The sequence below is a fragment of the Acipenser ruthenus genome, chromosome 14 (assembly GCF_902713425.1).
Source record: "Acipenser ruthenus chromosome 14, fAciRut3.2 maternal haplotype, whole genome shotgun sequence".
Lineage (NCBI taxonomy): Eukaryota > Metazoa > Chordata > Actinopteri > Acipenseriformes > Acipenseridae > Acipenser > Acipenser ruthenus.
In genome coordinates this window covers 24694561-24714427 of record NC_081202.1, presented here as the reverse complement: position 1 = coordinate 24714427, position 19867 = coordinate 24694561, and the positions used below count along the sequence as shown (strand labels likewise).

Genomic DNA, 19867 nt, shown 5'->3' with positions numbered 1-19867 from the left:
TTGCCCTTTGTGAATCAAGTTTAGTTCAATTGAATAGCCCCCAATATGTGTGTACTTAATCCCACATTGTACTCATACAAATAAATTCAATTTTACTGCAAAACGTTAAACATATAAAACGTATGATATAAGACTGCATTGGAAATGTATTTTTGCACTACATAATAGTCATTCAAATGTATCAGTATTTTAAGATGAACTGGTGTTAAAAATATTTTACCTCAAAATGACACCACAGAAGTATGTGCAGTCTCTCTAGAGTATGTCACAATGATTTACCGTACCTATCATGGGGTTTGTCACAAACTGATATGTCTGTGACCCTCAGATCTCTGAATCTACTTTCCTTTGAAACGCCTAGGCCATGCTGTATAAGTACACCCACAGTGTATGTGAATGGAAGGGAATCTATAGCTGGTGCATTCCGGTCCTAATGTTGGTGGAGCTCTATGAGGAAAGAAGAGGATATTGTAGAGTAAGTTTCCTAGTCAGCTGGATGGGATAGCAGTATTCAAAGTTTCAAGAACTGTGTCTTTCTGTTAGTGTGCATTCAGTTGCCAATTAACTTACCACAAACAATTTGTAGTATAATTAATAACCATTTACTGTCAACATAATAATAAATAGTGACATTATGTGTTGATTTGAGAATTTATTGCAAGAGCAGTTTAAAAGCAGAATACATTATTTTTGAGAGACTAAAGAATGTGAAATGATTCATTTCTGCTCATATGTAGGATGTCTGACTGTTGTAGGGTACCAGCTGAGAATTAACGTTCTCAAAATTTAAAAAAAACCCCCAAAAAACCCCAAGATGACTTATTCTCCTTTTAAAACCATACGTGTGTGCATCTGTTGCAACTTGTTCCACTTTTGTATTGACAGAAATTACCCTGGAAACAGAACCCTAGAGCTAGATTATGATTTTTTTAAGTGCTCAGATATGACCTAATACTTGATTAAGCTCATATTTTGGTGTGAGAGAAATATACTGGCAGCATACAGTAATATAATAAAATAATTGATACAGAAAATTCCTACATCAATGTAAAGGCAATACAACTAAATATACAACATTCACGAACCCTGTGTATCTTGTGAACCTGTCAATTAATTTGGAAAGAAATCAATACTTTAATATATTGCAACCCCAGTCCAGAGTCAGAGGAGTGTTACTGTGTATGCATATTTTTACAGAAATTGAGTGAGCTGTAGTGAATCATTTTCTTAATAGTTAGTACTGGGTCAGTGTGGGTTAACACTATGCACTGATAAAATGTATTAATAAACAGCAAGAATAGATTTTTTAAAATGTGGCCTGTGTGTTTAATGCTCTTTTAGGGCTTGAATAGGACATCATCTATATACTTTGATATCTGCAATATCGAGTCCCTTGCTATACTAGAAATAACTGAACATGGACTAATAGAAATTAACTTGTATGGGAACCTTAAACAGAATAAAACAATATATATATATACTGTATGTATATATATATGTGTATATATATATAAATAAATATATATAAATAAATAAATAAATATATATTTCTTTTTTTGCAGATGAAAAAAGAGTACATTAAAACTTGTTTTAATGTACACATTCATTTGAAAGTTATATCTCATTTAATACATCAACATAAACTGTTAAAAAGAAAGCACAGCTACTTCAGTCAGATAATAGTTTTAATCCATCAGTAATTGTTTAGTATTTCTAGTGAGATTAAAAAACAGTTACATTTTCAGAGGACTTGATTGCTAAATGAAGCAATATTCCCCTTGTCTTTTTAAAGTAAACCCATGAAATGTGAAATAAACATATTGCATATTTTACCAACAAAGATCATATTTAATCTGCTTTAAATCACCAAACATTGGTAAAGTAAAAATAAGCCTTACTTTGGTCATCTAATGCTAGGTGAAATCTAATGCTTTTTCTTTCTCATTTTGCTACAATTACATTGTAAAGTTTTCACATGCAAATTGACATACAGTAGTTTAGTTTTAGTGATTTTATTATCAATATTACAACAAAGTAGCCTTCTCACTTCTCCCATGATTCTAACTGAAATACATAAACCCCTTCAAACCCAGAAGACATCTACCCAAAACAGTATGGTACACCTCACATCCAAAATAATGAACCATTCTTCTTTTGATTTCTTCCAACCTTAGTGAATCGTTTTACTGTTGGTCACAACAGTCTTATTTTCTATGCACAGAGGTTAAACAAAATAAAATTCTAACTTTCAGCTAGAGAAACTACCAAAACAGCAATTACAAACATGAACATTTCATTATTTATAAAAGGGTATGAAATGACTAACACTTAAAGCACAACTATTGTACATAACAAATTACGTTTACACTTTTTTTCATTTTGAATTCATAGTAGACATAAAAAAAAAATGACCCAGTAAACTTGTATATGCATTCTGTGGCATTTCACAATGTCTACAGTTGACTACTGTAAGTGTGTTTTTATTAGCATTTATGTTTGGTACAAGAATTAGGTCAATCCAAGGAAAAGTAAACTTTAGCATTACTGGGTTAAATTGCTATACACATTTAAGGTGCTCATTTTAGAAGAAAGTGGGTGTATGTGTTGCTTTTCTAATTCCTAAGTGTACTAAATGAAGCGAGAACACCAGTTAATATCTTCACATGGCACCCCCAAGCTTGTTGTTTCGTTCGCGTAATCTGTAATATTCAAGACGACCAAACCTAAAGTTCCACGCAAGAGATTTTCATTCTACATGCATTTGGTTTTCTCGTTGTCTAATGCCTTTTGGCATATCTGGTTATGTAAAATCAAGGCTACCTTTTTATTTTATATGTTTATTTATTTGTATTTTTCAAACACATCTGAACATTTACTACTGGCAAACCTACATTATTTTGTATTTTAATTAAGCAATACAGGTTTGATAAAACGAGAGCTGCTGAAAACTGCCTATTGTATACAGCTATGGCAAAAAGTTTTGCATCACCCTTTAGAATTAACACATTTTGCTTCATAAAGTAGAAGGAAACCTGCTTAATTATGTTAACATATTGAACTGCATACCGCTTTGTAGTTTTCAATATACTTAACAAAAAATAGACAAATTAAAAAATGTGAAATCTAACATGAACTACAGTACTACTATTCTGGCTTCCATTACACTTTTGTGATATCATTTTGTAGTTGCTTTGATTACAGCAGTGTGGAGTAGTGGTTAGGGTTCTGGATTCTTGACCGGAGGGTTGTGGGTTCAATCCCTGGTAGGGGACACTGCTGCTGTACCCTTGAGCAAGGTACTTTACCTAGATTGCTCCAGTAAAAACCCAACTGTATAAATGGGTAATTGTATGTAAAAATAATGTGATATCTTGTAACAATTGTAAGTCGCCCTGGATAAGGGCGTCTGCTAAGAAATTAATAATAATAATAATTACATGATGTTAAATAAAAGATCTAAAAAAATGTTTATAGTTTTTTTATTCATTCATTCTTTTTAAAATATGTCTCAATCCTAAAATTTGGGGTGATGCAAAACTGTTGGCCATAGCTGTAGGTTACTGGACTGGAAATCATGTTATTTTGAAAGCACATTCATCTGCATAAACCACTTCAGTTTTAACATGTTTGTTTTTTTAACAAAATCATTCATTGATCTTCGTCAGGACTACTTGGTGCTTTCTTTGAAAACACATTTAGTCTTTCTTTTCTTGTATTTCAAACCTGAGACAGGCAGTCTAAGCACTTTTGACATTGAAGGTCACCACTGATAAAGTGAAATTCCTAAACTGTTAAGTTTAGCAACATTAACCAACTATATGTGGTGGCTAAATTCATTTTCTAAACTGATTTTGTAGGGGATCTGTACACCTTTGGACTGTGACTTGAGTTGTGTATAATGCTGCATACACCTCATTCATTTTGTACTGCTAGCAATACAAGCTACTTACACGAATACACTCACCTAAACTCAAATCCTCTGAACCTTTACTGGGGGTTACTGAGAGTTCGACAGGATCATAGGGCAACCAATATTTTTTACTTGTAATTGTTTTCTCCCTGCATTCCATAACATTTTTTCTTTCCCCAACCTTTTGTCATATAACATACCATTCACTTACATTCAGATTCCTGTACCAAGACTTCACCCAGGATACTTTCATCTAGTTCACATTGAATGTTTTTTTGAAGCATTATGTTTAAATCCCTCACAAATATATGGTTGTGCCCATGCCGTAAATGCTGATGCTCATGTAAAATCTTGATTAAAAGTCCATCTGTTCATGTTTCTCAGCAGTTGTCTTTTATGAATCCTTCTGTGACTGAATGACTCGCATTGTTATGTTGTTGATAAAAGCACCCTTCTTATACCCGGCCTTGAAGAAAATGAGAGAAGAATATTGTCTGTATACAAATACTGTTCTGTATATAAATCCATTCCAGTTAAGGACATTGTTACAACTATGCCCTTAAATTATTTAATTTAAGCAGTCCAGAGCCTTGTTTGACTGAATTTAACCTAGGTGTTTCAGGGAAGGGACTGAAAGAACCACAAGTGAGTACCACTGCCTCAAAACATTATGAATGAAGCCTTGCTGAATAGTTCTTTACATTTGTCAATGTAATTTATAGCTCCTCAGCATAAAAAATAATATATATATATGTCTTTTAAATAAATAAAAAAATAACCTGAAATTGTCACAGATGTGGTCATTTTGTTGTTTCCAGAGCCCCAGGCTTTGTAAGTTTATACTAGTATAAACATTTTTATATTAACATTCTAACCCAAGCCTTACCTTTTTGTAGGCACTATGTAGCTCACTGTGTTTCCACATTGTGTGAAGCAGAATGGATGCAGATTGTCCAGCTTTTGTTGGTACATTACTGAAAAGAGAGTATTTGTACTTGAATGTAAAAAACACAACAGACCCTTTTCACCATCCTCTATTGTTTTCTGTTTTCCTCAAGGTCAATGGATGCACAATTTAATATGAAATAATGTATGAGACAACCCCCACATAGATCTGTTTTATATGGAGCCCTCACTGAGTCCAACAACACAATAAAAAGCCATGAATATACAGTAGAAATCCTATTTAAAATGTCACATTGCACTCTAAGTACAGACAAGTATTATCATTAAAAAAACTTACTTTAGCCTATCAGAGACAAGTTTAATCTTCTCCTGATCTAGTAGACAGTCTCTTCTCTAGTACCTTGCTATTTATCACATGTGGTTCACTGAATTCCAAGGAGGCCCTGCTGCTGTTTAAGCACTGTAGCTTATTGCATTCATCAGATTTAATTTTAAGTACATGCAAGTTATTAATAGTTTCTGAATTAAACATCTTCAATAGACTTTGGTTACAAAACAGCAATTTCCAGGAATTACATCTCATACTCTGAATCTGTATCTTAGTATATTTCTGTGGATTAGTTTATGGTTAAAGCTACAGATACAGTTTCATAAATGGAATGAAACTCTTTGACCGGAATGAAAAACTACAAAACCCAAATAGATTAATGAGTACGTTGAGGGCCTCACCTGTCAATGGTGCTGATGTTGATGATTTTCCTCAGCCCCTCATTGTTCAGAATGGTACGGGCATTCTGGGAGTCACTCTGCACCAAGTTGTTGAGAATGGAACACACAGAAACCGTCATCTCTGCAGGCACTTGGGGATCTCGGGCGGAATTTGGGAGGACTGAAACCAGATCAGGCAGTACTTGGTTGGCTAAAAAAAACAAACAAATGGTTAAAAATAAAGGATTGATGTTCTGTGTTTAACCCAAAGCCATCTAATGCATTCCCCGAACACTTTTCTAAATACTGATTGTGTAGGATTGGTGTGTAGCTGGCCCCTGAGCAGTACCTAGATAGATCCTGTACTATTTCAGTTTCTGAACCAGCAGAAGATGACAACAGGTTGTGGTTGAGTGGTGGCCCTCCATTTGCTTCTCTCTCACATATTGCTACTAGGACACCTTCTTTAAAGGACGGTGGAAGGGTAAACCGGAAGACATCAGTACTTGCAAAAGATTAAAAGATAGGAATACAAACAATAATCACAGTACACTACAGTACTAAGACCATTAAACATGCGGTGAGCTGCAGCATTTGTCTGTGCTTTGAAATGTGCCATTGTAGAAGCATCTGTTTTTCAAAATGGTAACTTTCAGATACTTGGGTTCACTTGATGTAATACTTTTCTACCGAGATTTTCCACCCTCTCATACAATGTATGTCACAGTGTTAGTCAGGAGAAAATACACAGGTTAACAGGTTAATGCCATATCAGTAAGGTTGCAATGTGTTAGTTAAACTGCTGTACTTGTTTTGTATATAAAAGCTTTGGAGCTCAGTACTAAATATCAGTCATATACCCTTATACATAAACAGCAGCTGATCTGAATGCACAGCCTCTGATCTGGTGTACTTTAGATCATTTAACAACTTCCATTAGAGAACTGCATGCTGAATAAACAAAGCTAAAACCAGGTAGTGACAGAAAAAACAATGAAGACCATACAATGCTTAGTTTTACAGTACACTATACTAAGCCAGCATGCTCTCATTATGTCCTCTACAATAGCAATTAGATCGCTGCAGGGGTCAGACAACTCTTTCAGTTGGCCAGGTGTAGCTTTTAGGGGTACAATAAAACAGAGAAAATGTGTTTTTGGGCAATAATGAAGTCACAATGATTTCTATTAATCTTCTTATCTGATAGAATCTTTTTTTTTCAATCTACTTAACAAGCATGCCACTTCTAACCCTAACCCTATCCCTTAACCCTTTGCGGTCTTGTTGGACCTGGTCTGACATTGCAATTTTCCCTTTCCGGTCCAATATCGGAACCTGTCCGACATCATCAAAAAGACATAAAACACAGGTCTCTAGTCGTTTTTTCTCCTGAAAAAGGCGAAAAAAACCAAACATTCAATGGCTGAGTGAGACCGATAGGAGCAGATTTGAGCAATACACATAGCCCCCGGCACCACAGAGATAACACGGACATAAACAAACAAGATAGCTCAAAGAATATCACAGACATTTGCAGATCTTTTTGAGAGTAATAAAATAATGACTTGGATCACATTATTGAGGAGTTTGGTGATAAAACGAGTGATCAGGAGATGATTTATCGGTATGCACTACTATGAAGAGGTATGTGAAAAATACAACGAACAAGGGGTGTGACAGGGCTGGAGATGCAGTACTGAGTGTCCTGTTGATATGCAGTGCCTTTTAAACCTGTTTTACTGTGAAAAAAAACTACTTTTAAACAGCGTGTCTAAAATAAACTGCGCGTGTGAAAATTGGACCCGACGCGCCTGAGATGCGCTGAATAAATGGACCGCAAAGGGTTAACAAGCATGACACTTCTAACCCTATCCCTTATCCCTTTGCGGTCCATTGTCGGACCTGGTCCGACATTGCAATTATTCCTATCAGGTCCATTGTCGGACCCTGTCCGACATCATTATAGAAACGCAAAAAACGGGTTTTAGTCGTTTTTTCTCCGGAAAAAGTCGAGAAAACCATTCAATGGCCGAGTGGGAATGACAGGAGCCGAGACAAGTCGAAAAAAAACAAACAAACAAAAAAAAAGGCGTATCTCATGAATAGTCATACATCGCCCTGGTATCAGATAACGGGGCGGTCATAAGTAAACAAGCTGGCTGCCTGTGAATCAGGGCACAGAGAACACGGACATTTGCAGAGCTTTTTTGAGATGTTATAGTAATAAAATAATGACTTGGATCGCATTATTGAGGAGTTTGGTGATAAAACGAGTGATCAGGAGATGATTGATTGGTATGTACGACTATTATTATTATTATTATTATTATTATTATGTATTTCTTACATAGGTGAAAGCTATAGCAAACGAAAGGGTGGGGCGGGGCTGGAGATGCCTAGTGAGTGCTTTGTTGATATGCAGGGCCATTTAAACCCGTTTGACTGTGAAAAAAATACTTTTAAACAGCTCGTCTAAAATGAACTGCGCGTGTGAAAATAAATTAGACCTGGCGTGCCTTACGCGCATTTAATAAATGGACTGCAAAGGGTTAACAAGCATGACACTTCTAACCCTAACCCTATCCCTTAACAAGCATGACACTTCTAACCCTAACCCTATCCCTTAACAAGCATGACACTTCTAACCCTAACCCTATCCCTTACAAGTATGACACTTTTAACCCTATCCCTTAACAAGCATGCCACTTCTAACCCTAACTCTAACCCTTAACAAGCATGCCACTTCTAACCCTAACCCTAACCCTTAACAAGCATGACACTTCTAACCCTAACTCTAACCCTTAACAAGCATGCCACTTCTAACCCTGACCCTATCCCTTAACAAGCATGGCACTTCTAACCCTAACTCTAACCCTTAACAAGCATGACACTTCTAACCCTAACCCTATCCTTTAACAAGCATGATACTTCTAACCCTAACCCTTAACAAGCATGACACTTCTAACCCTAAACCCTTAACAAGCATTTCTATGACGTTTGCAATCATTGTTCTTATTGCATGAACTCGACTGTTTTTCGACTCGAGTTTAGGAGCGGCTCTTCTGTTCCAGTTGCATGCTGCAGACACACGTAACACAATCAACCTGAGTCAGCTCAAGAATCTTTATTAGAAGTATGACCTTGCGCCGTAGTGAACAGCTATCAAGATCAAGCTTCTTTTTGTATAGCTGGCAATAGATAGCTTTTACTTTCCCAGAGTAAAATGTTACAAGGTCAAAATCAATAAACTGTCAACATAAGAATTGAAAGTGAAAGCATGTAACGAAGCGATGAAACCCATGACCATTTATACTGCAATAAACTAGCCTAGCAAATGATTAATCACATATATCAAAAGGAAGAAGCACAAAACACACATTGACATGTAAATTCCCCTGCATTTCCCATACCAACGTTTGCTTTAACAATTGTTTGCAGTGGTTGTAAAGATAACACCATCTTTATAACCATTGTATTAGGGGTGTGTAGCAGTAAAGGATTCCAGAATTTTTTTGCAACATATATCATCTGAACATGGGGTCAACTAGCATTTCATGTTTTGTTCATGAAGTTTAATAAGCACTGTAATAAATTACCCATCTGCTTATGCAGCTCAGGATAGCGTGACATGTTCCTCAGCAGGGAGCTAGCTGTCTTCTTCACTCCAGGTTCACTCAAATGAAGCATCCTTCTAATGTGCTGGAGACCATTTTCCCTTTGCACAATGGTCTGTGCAATCGAGAATGATATCTGCATAAAATAAATGATACACCACAAATGGTACATTGCAGAAAATGAGGCAAGACTGACATTTCATTGTCTTGATCAGCATTACTTGAACGTTTTGCTTGCATAACTTCTTTTGATTTTAAAAACATTTAGCATTAGCAAATATATTTAAAAATATATACAACATGTTTTTGGTAGAAGTCGATCAGAAAGTCGGTGTGTGTATTCAGATTGAAGTAATCCAAAGTGTTTTAATCTGTGTGTGTATTCAGATTGAAGTAATCCAAAGTGTTTTAATCTGTGTGTGTATTCAGATTGAAGTAATCCAAAGTGTTTTAATCTGTATGTGTATTCAGATTGAAGTAATCCAAAGTGTTTTAATCTGTGTGTGTATTCAGATTGAGGTAATCCAAAGTGTTTTAATATGTGTGTATTCAGATTGAGGTAATCCAAAGTGTTTTAATCTGTGTGCGTATTCAGATTGAGGTAATCCAAAGTGTTTTAATCTGTGTGTATTCAGATGTGGTTAATCAAAAGTGTTTTAATCTGTGTGTGTATTCAGATTAAGGTAATCCAAAGTGTTTTAATATGTGTGTATTCAGATTAAGGTAATCCAAAGTGTTTTAATCTGTGTGTATTCAGATTGAGGCAATCCAAAGTGTTTTAACACTAGAACTTTTTTTATTTGCAAGCTTGTTGTTATCTCTACTGGACCTGGCAGCCATCAATTCCTTCGTTTTGTACAACAAATGCACCGGGGAAAATATCAGGAGAGATTTCATCTTGAAGCTAGCCACAGCGCTTCGGCAGAAACATTTCGATCAGAAAGCTGCAAAGCAGCAGGTTGCTGCATCGAGTGGCACACGCGAGAGAAAACATACGTCACTTGTTTTAAATTTAAAAAATAATTTCGTTTTTACAGTTTGATATGTACATATACCCGTTTACACCTGTTTACACACTAGTTTCTTTTGAAATGCTTATTTTATTATAGTTGTTTTCATTTTTTGAAGTAGTACTTTATATGTGGTAAATTAGAAAATAAACCCCTTTATTTTTAATTCTTCTAGCTTAGCTTTTATATCTGGAGCTATGGAAAATATATTACACTAGGCAACAGTTCAGAAGAAACTTTTAAAGTTTGAGTTTATGCTTGGAACTAATTTACTTACCACCCCATTTCCAGCAGTGAGATTCTGGAGAGCTCCCATTGAAGCCTCCTGGGTGTAATTTCTGGTGCTCTTAGCTATTAGAGAGAGGTACATTCTCACAATGATTGGGCTCCACAGCCACTCCACACCATGTGGGTTACTCTTTTCTTCTGGAAAAGGGACCCTGTGGTCATCTTTCTAAATACAAAACAAAACCAAAAAATCATTATCAGTGTTTAGGCTATTAATCTGTAATTGGATATTATTTTAGATGGTCCACTTAACATCATTTGATAAGCAGGTTTGAGTGAATTTAGAAAAGTCCTGTAATAACCAACCTGTTTGATCTTCCTGCTTTGAGTGGCAAAGCAGCCTGGTGTTTTGCCTTGTGGAGAGACGTCCCGCCTTGAGCCAGCGAGATCCTTGCAGTATCTTCCAGGCAGCTCGGATTCCAGCTGGTAGGAAACGTTGTGAAGGATACAAACACAGTTCTCTGTAGCCTGAAAAAAGAATATTAAACAAGCAGATGAGAATGAAAGAGAAAGCTACTGTTTATTCATTTGTTTTTGCATCCCTATCAAAAGGTCTGTGTTGTACATGCACAGGTGTGTGCCAAGAACCTTAAGGCATGGCTTTATTTAAAACAAACATGTATTTTAATCCTTGTAATGATGTCTGTAGCGATATAAAAAATTGCAAATCTATCTGCGATGCATTTGGTTTCACATCATTAAGGGCACAATAAACAAATAGCTGTTTATTCTCAACTCACTATTCCATTGAAGCTGGTCTATATATTGTAAAATAAACCTTTAAATTAATAATGAAACCATGTACTACATTTCAATAACCCTGAGCCGCTTCACTGATGTAAATTAAACAACACTCTAGCCAAAAATCCTTCTTTTTTTTTAATTTAGTAGTCGCCAATTTTTTTCTCCCAATTTAGAGTAACCAATTATTTTTAGGGAGGGCGAAGACAAACACATGCTGTCCTCCGAAGTGTGCGCCATCAGCCAACCGCTTCTTTTCACACTGCAGACCCACCATGAAGCCACCTCAGAGCTACAGCATCGGAGGACAACGCAGCTCTGGGCAGCTTACAGGCAAGCCCGCAGGCGCCCGGCCAGCCTGTAGGTGTCGCTGGTGCGCGGTGAGCTGAGGACACCCTGGCCAACCTAAGCCCTCCCCCCCAGGGTGTCGCTCGGCCAATTGTGCACCGCACCCTGGGAGCTCCTGTCCACGGTCGGCTCGAACCGGTGACATCCAGGCTATAGGGCGCATCCTGCACTCCATGCGGAGTGCCTTTACCGGATGCGCCACTCGGGAGCCTCTTAGCCAAAAATGATTTTAAATGAAACTGAAATATGTTACCTTATCATCTGCTTTATAGTCAGCAATGGTACCCCGAACATAATGCACAAGCGAGTCAATCAAAGATTCACATTCCCTCATAGCTCTTCGTCCCTCTAAGCCAGCTGAACTCATGTTTCTGACGGTGAAAAAAAGTATACGCTTCACGACATGGTAAAATACAGCAGAGCTATTCAATTTCAGCACAACCATTTAAGATTTACCATGTGCAAAATATAATATAAAAAAGTGACCATGTCATTTTAGGCACTTAAAGGTAATTAGGAGTCAGATCAAGCCAAAATCTTAAACCACAATTGTGCAAAACACTTGTTAATTCAAGGAGAAATTACCTATCCAGTTTCACTAAAATAAAACCTATTTTTAAATAGTTACACATCAGGAAAAACGTCTATAATTTAAAATAAATGCATTAAATAAATAAATAAATACATAAATAATCTTGGTTCCAAGAACTGAGACGGGGGACTGAACTAAAAGCTGCTCATTAAATATTAAAGACATTCTTTCCATTTCACATGTTGTTTCGCAACCACACCTGCAGATAAAGCTTTGTGTGATAATTGGGCTTTCTGCCAAGTTGTCCTACAGATAAACAGTTCAGACAAGATCAACCAAAGACACCTTTCTGTTGGATACAGGTCTGAAGGCAAATCTGAGAACATAGAATAAATATTGCTCATTGCTTTAAATGGCCTCAAGAAGGTTGACACTCTTAAATTTTAAATGTTGAATAACCACAGCAAAAAAACAAGCAAAAAAAGCAACATTTTGTTTTTGGACAGTAATATATTATTTTATTTGGAATATATTATTATAATAAGTGTATATGTTGCCGGTGATATGCAATGACTCACCAGTATTAGTTTTTATTTTAAAACATTGCCCTTTTGAGATGTTATCAGAGTCTGCTAACTGCATATTCATTATCAGAAAATACAGCAATATAACCACAGTAGGTATATTTTTATGATACAAAAAACTGTTTGTCAGGATATATTCTGTAGTCATATTCTAATAATATAATTTTCACATACAGTATTATACTATTACAACTTGTTGGGAGTGTAAAATAAAAGTTATATACTGATCACTACATTTTCCCACAATACACCATTGAATTTTTGAATTGTTCTTTAGTGGAATGTGACTAACTGAGTGATTGTAACAGCCACTGAAATGTTGCTATCGGGACTACAGGAACTTACCGCAGACAGCCGGTAGCGTTGTAGAAGAGATCTGGATCTGATAGCAGATCCCCCTTTGGATAGTCTCCGTCTGACCACCCAGAGCAGGGAACAACGACAGTGTCTGTGACCGGCTGGAGAGCCTCCCTGATGAGTATATCTTTTAGACTGTCAATAGAGGACAGGTTCCAGAGCAAACCTGAGAAAATCCAAACAAGCCAAATGAGTGACATACATTTAAAATGTCCAAGTACCTCAAATCCATGGGCTTACTAAAATACCTCTTAGGTTTACTGATTCATTTATGTTTTAGGCCTTTTTTATATACATAAAACAATAATAATAAAATAATTCTAATAAACCCCCTTTATTAGAAACCAGCCTAGTCCTCTTTTTGTGCTCACTCTTATTTGGTATTACAATTCCTGCTTCGAGGAATTGGAAAGCTAGACACGTTTAGCGCAGGCGTAGATAAACCTTGAGTGATCAACTGAAATTAAACCATGCATTTCATCATCATTTTCTCTTCAACACCTTATGAATTACACATGTTTAGGATAAAATCTGGCTACAAAAAAGTGACAGAACACATAAGTGAGCAGCTACTGATTAGTATCTAAACTACATTAGAACTGCCTGTGACGGACAACATATGCTGTAGTGCTCAAGTGTTATATGCTTTAACTTTGCAAGTAGCTTTTTTTTTATTTATTAAAAATAGTATTTTAGACCTGCAAGACCAATTAAAAAAAGCTTATTTTTGGTTGAAGAAAATTGAGGTTCACAACAGGCTAGTACTAACAGCATTGAAGAAAGACCAAGAAAAGACAATGGCAGGATCAAAAAACACGATTAGTATGCAGTGGTGCAAACCTGCCACTGGGCAAAAGCCAAGTATGAGTTTCTGAGAGCATAAGAACTGGGGATATATGGAGGCAGCTGTCTTTCTGTCCATTTGTCACACTTTTAGTATACCAAGAGAACTGCTTATCCAATTGTGATTAAGTTTGGCAAGGACATTTTTTGGCACAGGTTATTGACAGCAATAAAATTGGGGCTACAAGAGGGTCTGTTTGTCCATATACCGCTTTCATTTTTACATAACATTGATGCAGGTCATGCTTTTTAATGATACGGTAATAACAGCCATGTTACTGACATACTTCAATGATACACTCCTATTTTACATCCCAGACCATCTGGGTAATACCCACAGTAACGTAACAAATAAAATAAACACTTTTTTCTAAATAAAGTCTAATCTAGTAGAACGCCAACTGAATAAAGTAGTTTTGCTCACAATCTGGTAACCTTGATAATGGATGAGGTAAGGAGGTGAAAGGGGGTAGTCAGGGGCTTTTTGCTGAAGCTGCCATGTGTGGTGTAGGGCATTTAAGATAAACTTAATCTGTAAACAGAGGATTACTCAGTTCAATAGTGCAGTGTTATCATTCCTGTGAGGAACTGTTCACTCTCACAGCTACATTCCTGTGTCAGTGGGAAAAGTTGCAGGCCCCCTGGTTACTCCTGGGAACAAAGCTTTGTCTTTTAATGGCCCCAAAGGGATCCCAGGATATAAATTATACTGAGGCAAAGCCCTTTATCTTCAAATCCTTTCTGTGTGTAAATTGTCAGCAGTCTTTTGTATATCACTGAGCTGTTGATAGTTAAAAGGTGAGAAGTTGGTGAATTAGAGGTTGAAACTGGGATTCTCAATTTCGAAACTATAGAAACTCCATGAAGTAAAAGAGGCAGGAAAACATTTTTGTTTTACACTTAAGATTCCTGCACCCTTAATTAGTATTCCTAATTATCTGGATACACTTCAAAACACAGGTACATCAAATATTTGGAGTTACACTGTACTTACCATTTTACTACATGCACAAAACAGACACCTGTGTGACTGTTATGCTGTAACTGCATACATTAACATAGATAATACTTTTTTTTTTTTTTGCTGTAAGTATAAAAATATGTAACAAAGGTGGACATACAGTGTAGCTACACTGCAGTAAATGTGAATATTTTGAAGAGCATTACTTCTTGTGTTATGTAAACTCAAAAAGGAACATAAACAATAAAGCTAAATTGTAGTTTAATTTGGTTTTTACCAGCTTCAATATATATATATATATATATATATATATATATATATATATATATATATATATATATATATATATATATATATATATATATATATATATATATATATATAATGAAATGAAATGTGTTGGGTGTTAGCAGGGATAGGGTTAATTTCTGTCCCTGCCAGATACATGTGTGTGTGGCTGTGTTTGCACAGCCACAGGTGTAGTTAGTTTTTTAATTCATTAGTATCACCTTCCTGTAAGTAGCAGGCACGTACTTAAACAGGACTAAAGGTTAGTTCTATGCAGTCTGTGAGAAGGCAAGAGGTTGTCATTGTGGAGATACAGGTGTGGTTCCTACGAAAAAGGTAGTGTGGAAACTTTTTTTGTGTGTGCTAATAGTTTTATTTATTTATTTATTTATTTATTTTAAATTGGTAAATGGTTTGGTTAGAACTGTGAAGTAAAAAGTTTAGTTAATACTCCATGTGAGAGTTAGGTTTTTTTTAGGTTGTTGTTTTATTTATTTATATATATTTCTTTTATTTATTTATTATTTATTTATTTTTTCTGTTAATAAAACAGCTTGAAAGAGTTTAACACTTCAGTTTCTGTGTCTGGGTCTGTTTCAAATGGGGCAAATGAACCTTTAAGTAATATCTTTCAATATATAAAATTCCAAATTCCAATACTTCTAAATCTGTCTGAGCAGAACACACACATATCATTAATGAAGACTGCACAGTCAAAGTTCATGGCTTGACATGACATTTGACCTTGGACACAGGCACCTAAGCAGTAAGGAATTTACCATCTCATCAGGGATGCATTTAAACAATCCAGCCACACCACAAGAATATCCACTTAAAGAAATACAGAGATAGTCAGAAGACATTTAGGGGTAGAGGTAGTGTTGCGCCTGTCACAATAGTAGCAAATGAGTCAGAAGTCTAGGGTGAAATGTACTAAACATGTGCAATGCTGTTATTGACTTTTTAGGGAATGCTTTGCAGCAGCAGTTTTTTCTTTGTGGTTCAACCTTAGATGAATATGTAATTATGGGTGTTCCTGCATAAATTTGCAAAAAGGGGGCAGAGATTATGCAAATGAGGGTTTAAAAATATTATAATGAGATGTAGTAAAGCTGCTGACAATTGACACTTACAATTGCATCAATTTGAGAACTTTTGAAAGCATGTTTTAAACAGTTGCTGTTATTTCCCAGTCTGCTTTTGCCAGTTGTGCTCAATGTTTTTGACACTATCACACAATTGCTGCATTTTCACTAAAGGCAGGGTGTACTTACAAGACTTAAACACATTTCTATGTTTCTGGTTTTCCCAGCATGTTGGGAGCAATAGACTGAACACATGTGCTACTAACCCCTCCAGCTCATTCTGAGCATCTGTATAGGACCATGATCTATTGTGTTAATTGTCTAGGCTACAATTAAAATAAAAAAACCCTAAAATGTATTTTAAAACTAAATCTTGTATTTGCATTGTACAAAGCAGCAGCATGATTGTTACTAGTAGGCTAAAGTGTGCTAGGTATTTGATTTTACTACTGTACTGTATAGGCCTACTGTACAGATTTACCTTTTTACATAAGGTAATGTGTAGCCTACCCAAAACACATTGGTGTTATTTCAGCGCAATGATTTATATTTAAAATACATTAAGAACTGTAAATTATTTCATTATTTTTAAACCCGACACCTCCTTACGTTGGACAAACATCTCCGGTTTAGCGAGGGGCTCAAAGCGACTTTCACTGCTGACAACAGTGATTTTCAGATAGTCGCTAAATTGTATCATCACAACATCAGTCGCAGCAAAATACACCACACTTCTCCCGTCCTGAAGTAGTGCAGTCTGTTGAACGCCACGGCGGCTTGATCACGTCTACACAATGTTAATGCGCCCTGATGTGATTCTGAGAGTGTCAGTCTCAGCAATTTAAGGGTTGGATAAAACCTGTGGAAGGCAACTCGACCAAGCCTATTGCAGTTACTGCAAAGCTGCACTGTCTGCAATGAGATTCACAGATCCACTTTTAAAGGGGCTGGGGCGAGGACATTATGCATATTTAGATATTGAGCGATTGATATGTATTAAGAAGAACCCGCTTTATATCATGATTGCTGCGCAGCCATAATCCGTGATCTAAAGCGGGTCATGATTTATATAAACCAGGTTTCACGTCTGCCAATGACAGCAAATTGAGTGCGAGAAAGAAAACTAACTGTGAATTAAACCAAAGAGCAGTGTTTCAATACTGTATCATCAACTGGAACGAAACGGTTTGTGTCATTACTTAAAAAAAGGCATGAATTGTTGACTGATGAGAGCTATCAATTAGGCGTTACCCTTCATTTGGTGACGTTGGTGTTTTGTAACTGAACTGTAGCCCGTTAAGACCGTTCACGCAGCAACTGACAGGCATCACAAAATGTCAGTTTATCGGCTGAGATGATTATTGGTTGTTAGTTGCGTTGGAAATGTAATTATATCCTGTGTTTACTTAGTAAAGCCCGGCCACACAACATTTGACAGGCTGCACAAAACGTGACAATAAGCGGGTTTGTGAGATGATATTAAGAGATGTAATTTCTCAAAGAACTTATGGAGCATGGCGAGTGGTTTTTAAAAACACAACTCTCCTCTTTTATAAAGGTCTCTAAATAGCAACGTCTAGTGACTTCTTGAGATTTACTATCTGGAATAATTTAAATTGTCCAGCAACATTTTTTGGTGACTTTAGAATTTCTAAATCGTGACATCTAGCGACTTTGTGAGGTTTCTCTAGTGACTTCCTGCTTGGTGGAGTTGGCAACACTGCTCTGGTGTTATGAAAAGAGCTGAGTTGCTTCCTTTAATCTATAAAGGTGATTGTTCGTGCCCTGCTTGTCTACAATATTTTATGTGCCATACACAAGTACATATAATGCATTTCTTATGCATTTTATATTTTCCAATACATTTACTTTTATATTTTTAACATTATACATTTAAATATTTTAAATACATAAAACATATTTACTAGCATGTATTTTTCAAATCTAGAAAAGGGGCCAATTTTGGTGTATTAAATGTATAAAATATCTTTAATATATTATATTCTATTTAATTCAATAATGATGGGGGGGAAATAGAAGTATCATACATCTCTTATTAAATATGTTTGTTCCATATGGGATATATAACAGTATTGAAATAGGTAAAATGAAGACAGAACAGAATGCATTGTACAGATGACGTTTACATTTAACAAACATTTTGATTCATGCACCCTTGTATGCATAGACGTTATCCTTTGGGCACCCTCTGCTGCAGCAAACCACAACTCGACTCCCACCATTTATTTGAACAACGTTGTGACACTTGTTGATTGATCAAATGACTCTGGATAACTTTAAAGAGAATCAGATTCCTCCAGGTAAACAAACAGAAAGGGTACTGTAGTTAAGAAGGACCAGCTTTGCAGTAGAATGCAATACGCAGGAGCCTAGAAATATTTTGGCTAGTGATTTCTTCAGTGTAGTAGAGCACTAGATGCGGCACTAGCTGAAACATTTGTTTACTTTAAATAGACCCCAGTCTCTCTCATTTCTTATGAATCAGAAAACAGCAATGCTTTTTCTGCAATGAAATGAAACCCTTGTTTCTCAGGTCTGTATGTTATTAGAATCATATTGATCAGACAGGTTGCACCACTTACCAGTGAGCTGTTTTTTGGTCTCCACATCCCTGGTTTGTTTGAGGAGTCTCAGCACAACAGGAATGCCATTCTGATCCTTCACCTCCATCTTGTTGTCGCTGTCCTCGAAGACAATGTTGCGAAGAGCTCCGCTGGCTGCACGCTGAAGCTCGACATTATCAATCTCCAGAGCCTTGATCAGTTTGGGAATCCCATGCATGAAGTACACCTGTTAAAAGGTGCTGATATGAACAGGAGGAAGGGCAGGAGCCAGTGACTACACATTGTAAGAGAGCGCCTTAACCACTGGACAAAATAACCAGGCTCCTAGGTTACATCTGCAAGGCCCTCTAATTTAGAGTAGAGGTTTCTAAACTTACAATTGTATTACAGTGCTCCCCTTTTATAACGCTGTAGTCGGGAGCCATAGTTGAGACCGTGCTGTTTGTGTTCCGCCTTACAACGAGACTACTAGTGTTCGTTTACTGGCATTATGGGGCAAATGGGAGGCCATGACTGCACCGCCTTATAACCTGTTCTGCACTATAAATGGGTGCCTTAATACAGTGGTCCCCCTTTATAAGTTAATGAAATTATACCTAATATTATGGCAATATTTAAAATATGTAATTCAATCTGGAAGGTTCAAAATGGAACTTGATCCAGAAGGAAAACTGAGAGGTCAACAAGTTTGGGGTGAAATGTTTAAGGAGGTTGGTTATCTTTCCTCTAATGGCTAATTTGAACAAGTATCCTGTGCTGTACATTTTTATTTATCTATCTAAGTCCCTAAATTTACTTAATTGAACCAAATTAACCATCTAAACTAGGTCTTTAGCAGTTCATTTTTTAAAGATGCCTAAAAAACCTGGGATGGAAGGGCCCTTGAGGATCAGAGTTGTGCTCTTTCAGTCTATGGGACAGAAACTTGAAGGTAGAAATAGTTCAAATGATTGTTCTCTGCAGTTTTTTGACAGTTTCTTATACAGTTATAGTTCATTTATTCAGAGATGGAAATGTGCCTTCAAAATAGAACTTTAACAGTTTAAAGGCAATTTAAAAGCCCAAGGGCATTCGCTACAGGAAATAGAGAAATAATATAATTGTTTG

General features: G+C 36.3%; 1 protein-coding gene across 1 annotated transcript in view; it reads right to left on the bottom strand.

Moving 5' to 3' along the window:
- Positions 1-1602: 1602 nt before the first annotated feature.
- LOC117419948 (plakophilin-2-like) overlaps positions 1603-19867 on the bottom strand; it is a 33314-nt gene continuing 15049 nt past the window's right edge. The window contains exons 5-13 of the mRNA XM_034033361.3: positions 18779-18986; positions 12987-13164; positions 11779-11896; positions 10743-10904; positions 10426-10602; positions 9121-9274; positions 5546-5735; positions 4797-4884; positions 1603-4376 (exon numbers count right to left, since the gene is read on the bottom strand). Of these exons, the coding sequence (XP_033889252.1) occupies positions 4305-4376; positions 4797-4884; positions 5546-5735; positions 9121-9274; positions 10426-10602; positions 10743-10904; positions 11779-11896; positions 12987-13164; positions 18779-18986 (1347 nt within the window). The 3' untranslated portion in view covers positions 1603-4304. The remainder of the gene's footprint in view (positions 4377-4796; positions 4885-5545; positions 5736-9120; positions 9275-10425; positions 10603-10742; positions 10905-11778; positions 11897-12986; positions 13165-18778; positions 18987-19867) is intronic.